General features: G+C 35.6%; 2 protein-coding genes across 5 annotated transcripts; one reads left to right on the top strand and one right to left on the bottom strand.

Moving 5' to 3' along the window:
• Positions 1–3,568: 3,568 nt before the first annotated feature.
• Positions 3,569–7,275, top strand: LOC102610102 (protein MAEA homolog). Of its 2 annotated transcripts, XM_006485914.4 has the most exons (7): positions 3,570–4,056; positions 4,371–4,565; positions 4,915–5,037; positions 5,628–5,813; positions 6,282–6,415; positions 6,639–6,825; positions 6,897–7,275. In XM_006485914.4, exons 1-7 carry the CDS (start codon positions 3,733–3,735, stop codon positions 6,996–6,998), a joined length of 1,251 nt encoding a protein of 416 aa, XP_006485977.1. In that variant the 5' UTR covers positions 3,570–3,732; the 3' UTR covers positions 6,999–7,275. The 2 variants fall into 2 exon arrangements, with proteins under 2 accessions (XP_006485978.1, XP_006485977.1); XM_006485915.4 differs by lacking the exon at positions 4,371–4,565 and having other exon boundaries at positions 3,569–4,056.
• Positions 7,276–7,902: 627 nt separating this feature from the next.
• On the bottom strand, positions 7,903–11,250 carry LOC102610618 (serine/arginine-rich splicing factor RS2Z33-like). 3 transcript variants are annotated; one of them, XM_006485917.3, is made up of 7 exons: positions 11,111–11,250; positions 10,569–10,680; positions 9,806–9,845; positions 9,511–9,606; positions 9,171–9,367; positions 9,003–9,086; positions 7,903–8,490 (listed from the first exon to the last, which is right to left on the bottom strand). In XM_006485917.3, the coding sequence occupies exons 2-7, from the start codon at positions 10,673–10,675 to the stop codon at positions 8,076–8,078; spliced, it is 939 nt and encodes a 312-aa protein (XP_006485980.1). In that variant the 5' UTR covers positions 10,676–10,680; positions 11,111–11,250; the 3' UTR covers positions 7,903–8,075. The 3 variants fall into 3 exon arrangements, with proteins under 3 accessions (XP_006485980.1, XP_006485981.1, XP_006485982.1); XM_006485918.4 differs by having other exon boundaries at positions 9,003–9,083; XM_006485919.3 differs by having other exon boundaries at positions 9,806–10,053; positions 11,111–11,148.
• Positions 11,251–11,518: the final 268 nt, after the last annotated feature.

Genomic DNA, 11,518 nt, shown 5'->3' with positions numbered 1-11,518 from the left:
ATTTTCTCCTGAAAATTATGCTATTTTCATGATGTACAAAAAAAAAAAAAGTGGTGGCATTTTGTCTATTAATCGATGACAAATAATCATATGTGCTATGCAAGACAATAAATAGAGAAAAATTTACACGGGATATTCGCAATGAGACCATCTAATAAATGTACAACACGTATATTAATTTTTACTTTTCTCTCTATTATAATTGATGTATTTTAAAACGAATGTATATATGTTAAGATATTATTGAATCGTATGAATTGATGTCCGGGTTACATAAGTTTTTCTCTAAAAATTTTTTTTTTCACTTTTAATTTTTATGAAAGGTCAAAGGAGCCGGGCTCTTTAGCTCAGTATGACATTGTCCCTAGTCGCTTCTTGTAATCATGAGCACGGCCGATTGACAACTTTGAGTGATAGTTGCTTTTCCGCAAGCACTTGGTGAGCAAAGCAAATAGCTAGTACAATTGCCAGTGTTGCAGCCGCTTCTCAATCCATTTTGTGTAGACGAAAAAGCACTTTGATAAAAGCAAAAGCACACCAAAAAAAAAAGGAGCAACATGCATGTCGCCGCCATTTTCATAGCTTTTTAATCTTGTCTAACAATGAGCACATGCTTTCGTAAATCCTACTTATCCTCTAGAAACAGTGACTGTTTTGGTGAAGTCAACATCTGATAACATCGTTGAATAAGGCATGTATATGTTAAAGCAGTAAAGTTAGAGATGCCAAAATATAAAAAGAAAATGTCTAGAACTTGGGGGGTTTAAATGTAACACTTTTAAACTTTTCGTGTCCAAAGTAGAAAAATACTCTTTTTAAGTTACACAACTCTATTTGAAATATTATTTATAGTGGGCCGTGGGCCTTGGGGCTGCGGCCTTGTATGCCTTGTGGTAGCTGTGTTAATAATTATTTAATCTTGTCCAGTGACACGACACAATTCAATAATCTATTTGATACCTATTTAACATAATTTATATCAAATTTTGCACACTCATTTATCACAAATTACACTCTTTTATATTTCTAAATAATATTATGTATTGATATCATAAAAAATGCTACATCATATAAATGTTAATCTTTTATAAAAGTAGAAAATAAAAAGAGAATCATATTTAATATTTGAGTTTTAATAACAAGATTTTGCAAATTAAATTAGAATTGAAAACATAATTATAATTTAAATTCTACAAATATGAATTATTTGTGGTTAACTATTTAATAATCATGTCATTAATCGAGTAAATTAGTCAAGAAATTGAATGTAACTTGACACAAATCAAACCCGTTTAATAATTGTGTCAATTTTCATGATCCAAACCTATTTATTCGTGTCGTGTTCATGTCGGATAAACGAGTCATATCAAATTTTAATAATCATGTTATTAATAATGTAAATTAGCCAAGAAATTGAATCTAATTTGACACAAAAAAAAATCACGTGGACCCAAACAAACCCATTTGATAATTGTAACAATTTTCATGATCCAAAGTTTTAAAATTATTTACTCGCATCGTGTTCATATCGGATAAACAAATCATGTCAAATTTTACTAGTTGAAGATCAAAACACACATAATCTCTATTACAATAAATAGTTGTGGAGACTAATAAAATGTTTCGAGCTCCATTCGGAGTATCCCACTATCCCTTTCATCTTTTGAAATATTCTCCACAATCACAGGTTGAAAATAAATCTACTGTAATGATTGATCTGCACTATGTAACTTTTAAGATCTAGACTTGGTAAATTACAAATTTGAAAGAAGAATGCATATTCATTAAAAAGAAACACGATTACACCATGACTTTCGCAAATCCAGGAGCGGAGGCTTACGGAGACCCGAGGAGACTACGGCACCTGCAAACTTTTTTTAAAAAAATTTGAGTTTTTAAATGAAATATTATTTATAAACTTTATTTATATGATAAAATTATAGTTTTGAATTTTGTAAAATAAAGTCGAAGATCCCTCGAGATCTACTCCCAACTCTGCCCCTGCAGAAATTAAAAAAAAATAAATGGAGCAAGAATTTTTGTATGTCCCCAAAATCAAAAAAGGATGACGTCGGAAAGGTATTTTAGTTATCCGAGGGAAATAAAAAAAAAAAAAAAATCAGTCACATATCCAAATCTTGATGAACAAATATCCTCACGCTACAAGAAAAGTAATTGTTAACCAGACCATGATAAAAGTAAAAACACTGTTTCATCGATCAATGCATTAACATCGACAATATCATTTTAGCAAATGCATATATATATTTTAACAAAAATTTTATATAGAGGTGTTCTTGTCATATTTGTATTTTGTCTTATTTAAATTAATATAGATACAATCCATTTACTAGAGTAGATTTTATTTTTTAAAGTTCAGATTTCTACATAATACAAATATGGACAATGATGCACACCTTATATATATGATGAGCGGCCTTGTCAAGAGGCGTTAACTAGTTGTACCATAACTTTAATACTAGTTGCAAAATTGTGTGACGTGTGCGCTCAATTGCTCACCTTATACTGATGGAAGTTGTTTAATGTTTACTAGCTATTAATAAATAAAGGAGAAGTAGTATTAAAGAGAGAGAGACGATCGCAAGTAAGGCTTTATGTACAGGCACGGTTGGCCCGTCATCTTGAGCAATGAGTAGTAAGTACATCGTGGGGAGTTTGGTCTCTGAATGAAGCACCAACTCCACCGAGTAATGCAATTCTCTTATCATCCATCACCTCATCACCTTCTTTGGTCTTTCATTCCAAACCATTTTGTGCAAATTATGTGTCATAACTAGAACCAATGAGTAGAATCGTAACAAGCATCATCTATTCTAATTTCGTAGAGTGCATATTAGTTTCAGAATATACCTTGAAATTTGAAAATAATACTATGAAGTTTTGATTAATGTACGAGATTAAAGAATAATACCTGAATTCAAAAGGACTGGTGGCGTGGCGCGGCTACTGGTTGTCTTCGTGATGACGTGGGGCGGTTGTCGTCGTGCTCGTTATTGGCGGCTTGCCGCTTTGAGTCGGTCGACGGCTTTGGGGTAACTTTAGTTGCATTTTACGTAAAGAGTAGCGCTATACATGCCTCAACTTTGCTCTCAGAAGACCCTTATTTTGATTTTGGTTTATTTCATTATTTACCTCTTAAAAATTATTTATTTGACATTTTCCTTTTTATTTTGATTTTGTTTTTGTTTTTGTTTTTGAAACATATTTTGGTTAAAAACATTATTTCGTATGACATTATTTTTTTAATTTTTTAATTTAACAAATCTAAAGCCAAAACAAATATTTAATTTGTGTTGTCTCAATCAATAGGAAAAAAATTAAGTAAATTAAGCAAATTTAACAGTTCACTAATGTCATTGTAAATAAAATAAGTCAATGAAATTATAGAATGTTATTTCCCATAATAATAATTGAAGGTTGTATTTTTTCAACTAAATACAGTATTTTTATTTTTGTTTAAAATAAATCCAAAACAAAAAGAAAGCGCTCTATCCAAGTACACTTTTTGACAGAAAGCATATATAAATCTCGTGTAGCACAGGAACTGCCAGACAACCCCCCCCACCGAATTCCCAAACGACGCCGTTTGTCTCCTGAATTCTAATTTCTTTCTCAATCAGCAACTTGAAAGTTCTCTCCCTTACACTTCACTCTTTCTGGAAAAAAAAAAATCCCCAAATCTCAGCAAAAATTCATCGAATTTTACTCGCAATGGAAATGGATTCGCTCCCAAACGGAAACTCAGCCGCCGCCTCTCCACCGCAGAACCCCACCCCAGCCGCCGCAGGTGGCATGACGCCGTTTCCGAAACTGACTCAATTAACCGAAGCTCTAAAACTCGAGCACCAATTTCTAAGAGTTCCCTTCGAGCACTACAAGAAGACTATACGAACCGACCACCGTGCCGTCGAGAAAGAAATTACGTCCGTTATTTCCAACGTCGCTGACGTTTCCGATTCCGAAAACTTCTCCAAAGACGACGCCGTAAATCACCTCACCTCTCTCGTTTCAAGACTCCAAGGGCTCAAACGCAAGGTCAGTTTCCTAATTAGATTCAAAAACAATATAATTCGATAATTGAATTGTTTAAGCAATTATATCAGTTAATTGAAGGTGATTTGGTTACATTGATTAGTGAATTAGCAAATGACTAGAAATTTAAGATTGAAAAATCATAATTTTATAGTATAATAAAATCTAATCGAAATCCTTTCACTAAATAGATTATTATTTATTGATTTTGAACTATCTTTATCCAATTATCAACTGATCAAATCGACGTAAATTGATGAATAAGGCATACAAGTTCATACTTGCTCAGTGATTGAAATGTATTTGGATCCTCTCAGCTGGAAGAGGGAAGTCGAACAGAGCATTTGCAGGCACAGAAATGCCGGGCTCGACTCAATCACTTAGAATCCGCGGATGCTGAAAATTTAGCAGAATGGAATAACACACGAGTGAAACGGATTCTTGTAGACTACATGTTGCGGATGTCATATTATGAAACTGCTGAGAAGTTGGCTGAAAGTAGTAATATACAGGTTATATTACATGCTTGTCCCTTTTGCAAGCTGCTTGTGTGCAGATATCTTTTTTTTTTTTTTTTGACTGGATTTGTGATATTTCGAACTTATTTTTACTCGAAACTGAAAATTCCCATCATATTATAATTAACACCAATCAGAGGTTTTGGGGTTTGATCTATTTTCCAGCATAGGTAGGATAGATCTCTTGTTTGTCTCATCTGTAAATGAGTTTTGGTATTTTCTATTTGCATGGGTCAGAAATCTGATCAAAGGTACTGCAGTATGACTTAATTGATTATGTTTGTATATGGTATCATTGGTTATATCTTGTGTGCTGGCATCTAAATTGATCTTCGCATGCCAGGATCTTGTTGATATTGAGGTATTCCAAGAAGCAAAAAAGGTTATTGATGCTCTTCAAAATAAGGAGGTAGCCCCTGCTTTAGCCTGGTGTTCTGATAATAAATCAAGGTTGAAGAAGTCTAAGGTACCTGCTGCAATTTTTTGGTTCATAATTGTCGTATAAAAGAGCTTCTCAAATAGAAGTATCCGTTCTTCAAATCTTTTTCATATTGGCTGCTGATTCTTGAAATCACAGGATAGAGAACTCAACTCGTTATCATTTGACTTTTATAACATGTTTGATTAATAGCTGTATATGATTATTCCATTATGAGATAAGAATTGAAACAAAGAGCATTATTTGGATTGGAAACCTTCTTTCCTCACTGCAAGTTTTATCATGTCTTATGCATGGTGCATTAGATGTCATATAAATTTAGCCTAGAGAGGTGGAATTTTGAATGGCGCAAGACGTGAAAGGTTAAAAGTATTCTCAGAGACAATGAAAAACTTCGCAGAGCTATATTCTTGAGGTTTTTTATGAAATGATTGAACTTTGATTTCTGTTAAATCTTTGGTTAATTGTAGTAATGCCAAAATGATGAAAAAATACACATAACTCTATTCTTTAGGTTGTTTATGAAAAGATGAAGCTTTGATTTCTGTTAAATCTTTTGCTAATTGTAGCAATACTGATTATCAAACGTACCTCTTTTAAAATTCTTTTTGTGGCAGAGCAAATTTGAATTTCAGTTGAGACTGCAAGAGTTCATAGAGTTAGTAAGAGGCGAAAACAACTTGCGTGCCATTACATATGCTCGAAAGTACCTTGCACCATGGGGAGCTACCCATATGAAAGAATTGCAGCGGGTTATGGCAACCTTGGCTTTTAAGAGTAATACTGAGTGCACCACATACAAGGTGAATTTTATCTCTAGGAATAAATCTTCTTTGTGTGCTGCATGCACATGATTATACTGTATCATGATACTTGGTCAATGTTTTGTCTCTTAAGATAAACTTGCCACTACTCTGTTTTGCTTATCTAGTTTTGATCTCTGGTCTTGCTATGAAGGAGTTGTCCTTCCTTTCTCACTTATAGCTTCTCCCCAATATGAAGGCTGGCATATAGTACAATAACTTCAGACTCTGTTTAATACCAATCTGAAAATTCTTGTTTGCTCATACATGCATTTGTTCATGCATATATGAATAAATGCCTAAGTATGTACTTGCCTACATAAATAAAGTGGTTTTTTAACTAATTCACAGAGATTATCAGACTTCCATTCCTTGATAACTCTGTGGATGTTCTTGTTTTTATTTTGCTGGCCTACAGTTATGGGTTAGACTGGTATACTTAATTGCTTTCTGTTCTTTTGCTTCCAGGCTTTGTTTGAACCAAAGCAATGGGATTTCTTGGTCGACCAATTTAAACAGGAATTCTGCAAGTTATATGGCATGACACTAGAGCCATTATTAAATATTTATCTGCAAGCTGGCTTATCTGCCCTAAACACTCCGTATCCTTATTCTGTGATATGTGAATATTTCTGTTGGTTGCATCTTTAACGTTAATAAGGTAGTTAGCAGCGTAAGTGTTGTTACAATCAGAGTAAGTTATAAATCTAGGAGGCATACCTACTTAAAGGACACTATACCAATCATTGAACCATGTAGCTTTGTGCTCAAGTTAAATCATAAATCATCTTAAACATCTATGTACATTGCCTTGACATGATTTAGATACTGTTATGAAGATGATTGTACCAAGGAGGACCCCCTGTCACAGGAGAGCTTCCGAAAGCTAGCATCACCATTGCCATACTCTAAGCAGCATCACTCGAAGCTTGTTTGCTACATAACTAAAGAGCTAATGGACACAGAGAACCCACCTCAAGTCTTGCCTAATGGCTATGTTTATAGCACTAAGGTTTGCATTTTTCTGGTTATAATTATGTAAGCTTATAGTCATCGATCTAACATATTTCTCTGGTGTGGCAGGCTCTTGAAGAAATGGCCAAGAAAAACAATGGTAAAATAACCTGTCCTAGGACAGGCTTGGTATGCAATTATTCGGATTTGGTTAAGGCCTATATATCATAGATCGGCAGTCCCAGGAATCTTCATAAATTAAAGAGCCTTGAATGTTGTCTGGATTCCCTAAGCTTAACTGTGGATACCTCTTGCCTGAAAGAACTTTCACTCGGGTAAGTCTTCTGACACCTTGGTGTTGGTGTTGGAGACTTGCCGTTTGTAAATACGCTAAACCAAAAGCAATTTCCTTTCAATGTGTTTGTCTGTTATGCAAGCAAACAAATAAAATGAACAGCTTTAATTTGGTAGCTGCTGAAATGAGCATTGATTTTTTGTATAGTGATCACTCTGATGTTGCTTCTTGACCTGCTTGTGGTGTTTTAGTTTATTAACACACTAGATGCCGTCTCCTTTGATGTTAGCTTACCCTGCATTGATAAATTACACCGTGGTGCTTACTTGCCATCAGAATAGTTTAGTGGTCTATTCTAGGGCGAGTTGGACTCTGCAGTCAATTGAATAACCCACTATTCCTCTAGACCCTTCAAGCTGCTGCCTATTTCATTTTTAGTTGCATGATCGTAGGATAGGTGTAGTAAGTGCGTTTCGATGATGGTGATACAGGAAACACTCTTATTTGAGAAAACGATAAAACAGTTCTGCAATATCAGGTAAGACTATTGACTGAAATAGATCCACCACTACTTTAGACTTGGATGTTAAAATAACTGTCAATGGGTCGAATTTTACTTCGGTACTAGTGTATTACTAGAACAGAGTAATTGCCTATTAGATCAATGATGACAGTCGTACAATTTTCCCATCTTCACTGTCCCTAAGAGTCCCAGTGGCCACAGAAGTTCCATCACACATTATGACAATCAAGTGTCTCCGGCATAAGTTTTCTTCTGAGAATAGAAACTACTGCATACTAGAGCAGCAGTCATCAAAATGGGATCTTATGCTTCCCAAATTGCAAATAAACCAACATGAATTTACGAACAGTTCCAACATAATAAAAAATTAAAATCTCAAGCAAGTTCATAAAAATATTCAAATTTAAAACTCTAAATACAAAACAGTACTTAATAATTTGTTCCAAACAACTTCTGAGGAGTCGATCACAACATGAAACCTAACCCGCACTTAATTTGATTCGCTGCCTCTAGGGTCCCCATGATTATCATCATCATCAATTGGGCTCCTATCATCCCTAGGGACTGGACTAAGGCTGCGGCTGCGGCTTCGGCTGCGGCCATTCTCTTCGGGAGGGCTCCTGTAATTCCTATCCTCAGGGCCATCGGCATCGTCTACAGGGCTTCTGCTCTTTCCCCTTGGACTGCCACTGTACTCTGATCCATTAGCCTGCCTCCGGTCCCTTGGGGATGGGCTACGTTGATCTTGTGGACTTCTTTCATCTGGGGTTGGACTACGCTTCCTACCTTTAGATGATGGTGGTGAATTTCTGCGACGCTTAGGGCTCCTACTGTCTCGGGGGCTCCTTGTTCTTCTCTCAAAACGTTCAACACTCCTATCTCTCTTGACAGGCGATCGTGATCGGCTGAAAAATTGCAAATTGATACAATGAGTAAATAAATAAAATTAAACAAGAAACAGTAAACAGTAACAAAAATTCAAAAAAGAGAGCTCACAACTTCCAAGTTTTACCATGCATAGGGTATTTTTAATCATAATTAAATTGGAAAAACACAAAAAGCAGTATAAAAATTCAAGACTTGAAGAATCAGTAGCACACTAGCTTAGAAAAGCTAAATTTTTCAGTAACAAAAATTCAAAAAAGGGAGCTCACAACTTCAAGTTTTACCATGCATAGGGTATTTTTAATCATATTTAAATTGGAAAAACACAAAAAGCAGTATAAAAATTCAAGACTTGAAGAATCAGTAGCACACTAGCTTAGAAAAGCTAAATTTTTCAGCTGGCTTTTGTTGTGGTGGGACCTCCTGTAAATTCAACACTCAAAAGAAAAGAATAAGCAAACTGCAACTGTTTCATCACTTGTTGATCTATATAAAAGGAGAATAATCTCATTACAAATAAGGGATGATATACCTGTCGCTGCGGCCTCTACTGTAACTACGGCTCCTGCTTCTACCACGACGAGGACTTGGAGAACGTGAATAACTCCGAGGCCTCCTGAACCATAATTGTTTTCTGTATAAGCTAAAAAATGTGCATGAAGAAAGCAAATTTTCATACTGCAGGTGGACATACACATACCTTAACTTCTTTGGACTGTTTTGACAATTTCGTTCTATGTGGCCTCGTTCACCACAGCGATAACACTTATTCTTCCAGTCTCCAGCCTTGCAGTCTCGAGCCCAATGGCCATCAATCCCACAATTGAAGCAGCGCCCAGATCCAGGAGGAGGGCCTCGACCAAGATACTCACGAGATCCACCAGGACCACGTGGCCCCTATGCGAAAGAAAACACTGTCAGCATTTACAAAACCCATAATGAGGTGAGACATTTTAATACTTTCTCTTATTTCACTTCCAATGTACTCCTACACCAAACACTTTGCAGTTCTCTTAAAAAAAAAGGCTTAAAATAACTACCCCTCTTGCAAATTCCACAATGATACGGCTTCCATCAACATCCCGACCATTTAAGCTATATCTTGCATCGTCAGCATCACGAGGGTCGCTAAATTCCTGTTTTTAAGGGCCAGAGAAAAGAAAACGAAGGACAAGATCATATTTGCATGACACATGAATTGGGCCCAAAAAAAAGAAATAGAAAAAAACACAAATGCATAGTCTTATGTGTATACACTTTGTGAGGATGTGTGCATGTGGGCATGTGCTCATGCGCGAGTGAGAAAGAAAGATAAAAGGAGGAAGAAATACGTACAACAAAGGCGAAGTCACGCTTCATATCCACATCGCGAATTCTGCGTAAACAGGTGCCAGAAACAGTAAGGCCATCATGACACAAGTATCGATGGGTTGATACTTCGCCCCTCACAGATGAACTAAACACCACTTTGAGATTGTTGCCATTTCGATAAAAACAGGCATTAACACTATAGAAAGACTCGCCAAATCCACCAAGGTCAACCTCTCACCATAGACCTCCAGGTTAGGCAAAAGCCCAGAAACCTTCAACAAGATCATTCAAGTTAAACCACACAAGACACGTGGAGGGCTGCAGCTTTCTCACACATATATTGAAATGATATTGAATGTCAAGCACTTAAAGAGCTTGGCAAAGGCTTTATTGGCTTCCAGGCACAACTTATTGCCACTAAACCCCAGAACCTAAGTCAAGGACCATTAAATTTACGCACATAAGACCAGAAAAGACCCTATTAGAAGACCAATTTATATATACTTTTTTGGCCATACATTGTAAAGAATAGTGCAACAAAAATTATGAAGAAAATACACATCACTAACTATCATACAGGAGCCCAAAGCGCCAACAAAACATAAAACAAAGAAAAATTTGAACTGTAAGGCACTCTATGGAAGAACACCAAAAAAAAATAAAAAAAATAAAAGAAAATTAAACTTGGTAGTTTGGTACAGACAGTGAATACAAGCTGCCACGTTATGGACTCACTCCAATCCAAAATTACATGAATAAAAACCAAATTAAAGAACTATCAAATTACCTCCCATATCTGCTGAAGATCTCCTCAAGATCACGTGATCTTGTCCGTGAAGCCAAGCGTCCAACATAGAGACGCGTACCACCGTACCGGTCATCATAACGAGGCATTTTTTCTGCATTAAATTATATCAAATCATACTCAATTACTACCTAGCCAATTCACACAAAAACAAACACAAACACAGCCACTTTCACAATTTAATAACGCCCTCAAACAAGTATTATATCACCTAATAGATAGGTTCATATGCTGATCTAAAAATTCAGGAATTCTAGAATAATTAAAGGTACAAATAATTTCACAGTCAATCAGCTTTTATAGACTCAATTAAATCCTCGTAAACAATTTCACATATAGCTGTTAACGAACCCTGAAAACCGAAAAAAACATGAAGAAATAATTAAATATTTAATCTTGAAACAAATCAAGTAATAAAAGTAGATAATCGATCAAAGAAGATTGGGTATAGCACCGAACGAACTGTAGTTAAAACGAATGAGAGAGAGAGAGAGAGAGAGAGAGAGAGAGAGAGAGAGGCGCACCTGCTGAGGGCGAGAGAGTTAAGAAGAAGAAACCCTAGATTTCGATTCGAATGCGGGCAGCTTCTCTCTCTCCTTGATTTATAGTGAAATGATGGAGCGGAGCGATCGGTGTGTGAAGGATAAGTCAAATTATTCTTACCATTAATGCCCCTTCAATTTGGTCCTCACTACGTTGTGGACCCAACAGGGGCTGGGGCAGATTTCTATGTGCCTCTTTGATGCTGTATTTTTTATAATTTGACTTTTAAAATTTTGACAAAAATTTATATGGTAATTTTATGCAATTCGATATTACGAATTAAAGTAAAAAAGTAGCATTAAAAAAAAAATTTCTAGTTAAAATAGCTCAACCCTACACATTAATTAAAAAAAAAATACACACAAGAGTGAAAATAACAGATTGGTGAG

This window comes from Citrus sinensis, chromosome 4 (assembly GCF_022201045.2).
Source record: "Citrus sinensis cultivar Valencia sweet orange chromosome 4, DVS_A1.0, whole genome shotgun sequence".
Taxonomy (NCBI): Eukaryota; Viridiplantae; Streptophyta; class Magnoliopsida; order Sapindales; family Rutaceae; genus Citrus; species Citrus sinensis.
Note: the sequence above shows the minus strand (reverse complement) of the source record. Positions and strands in the feature narration are given on the sequence as shown.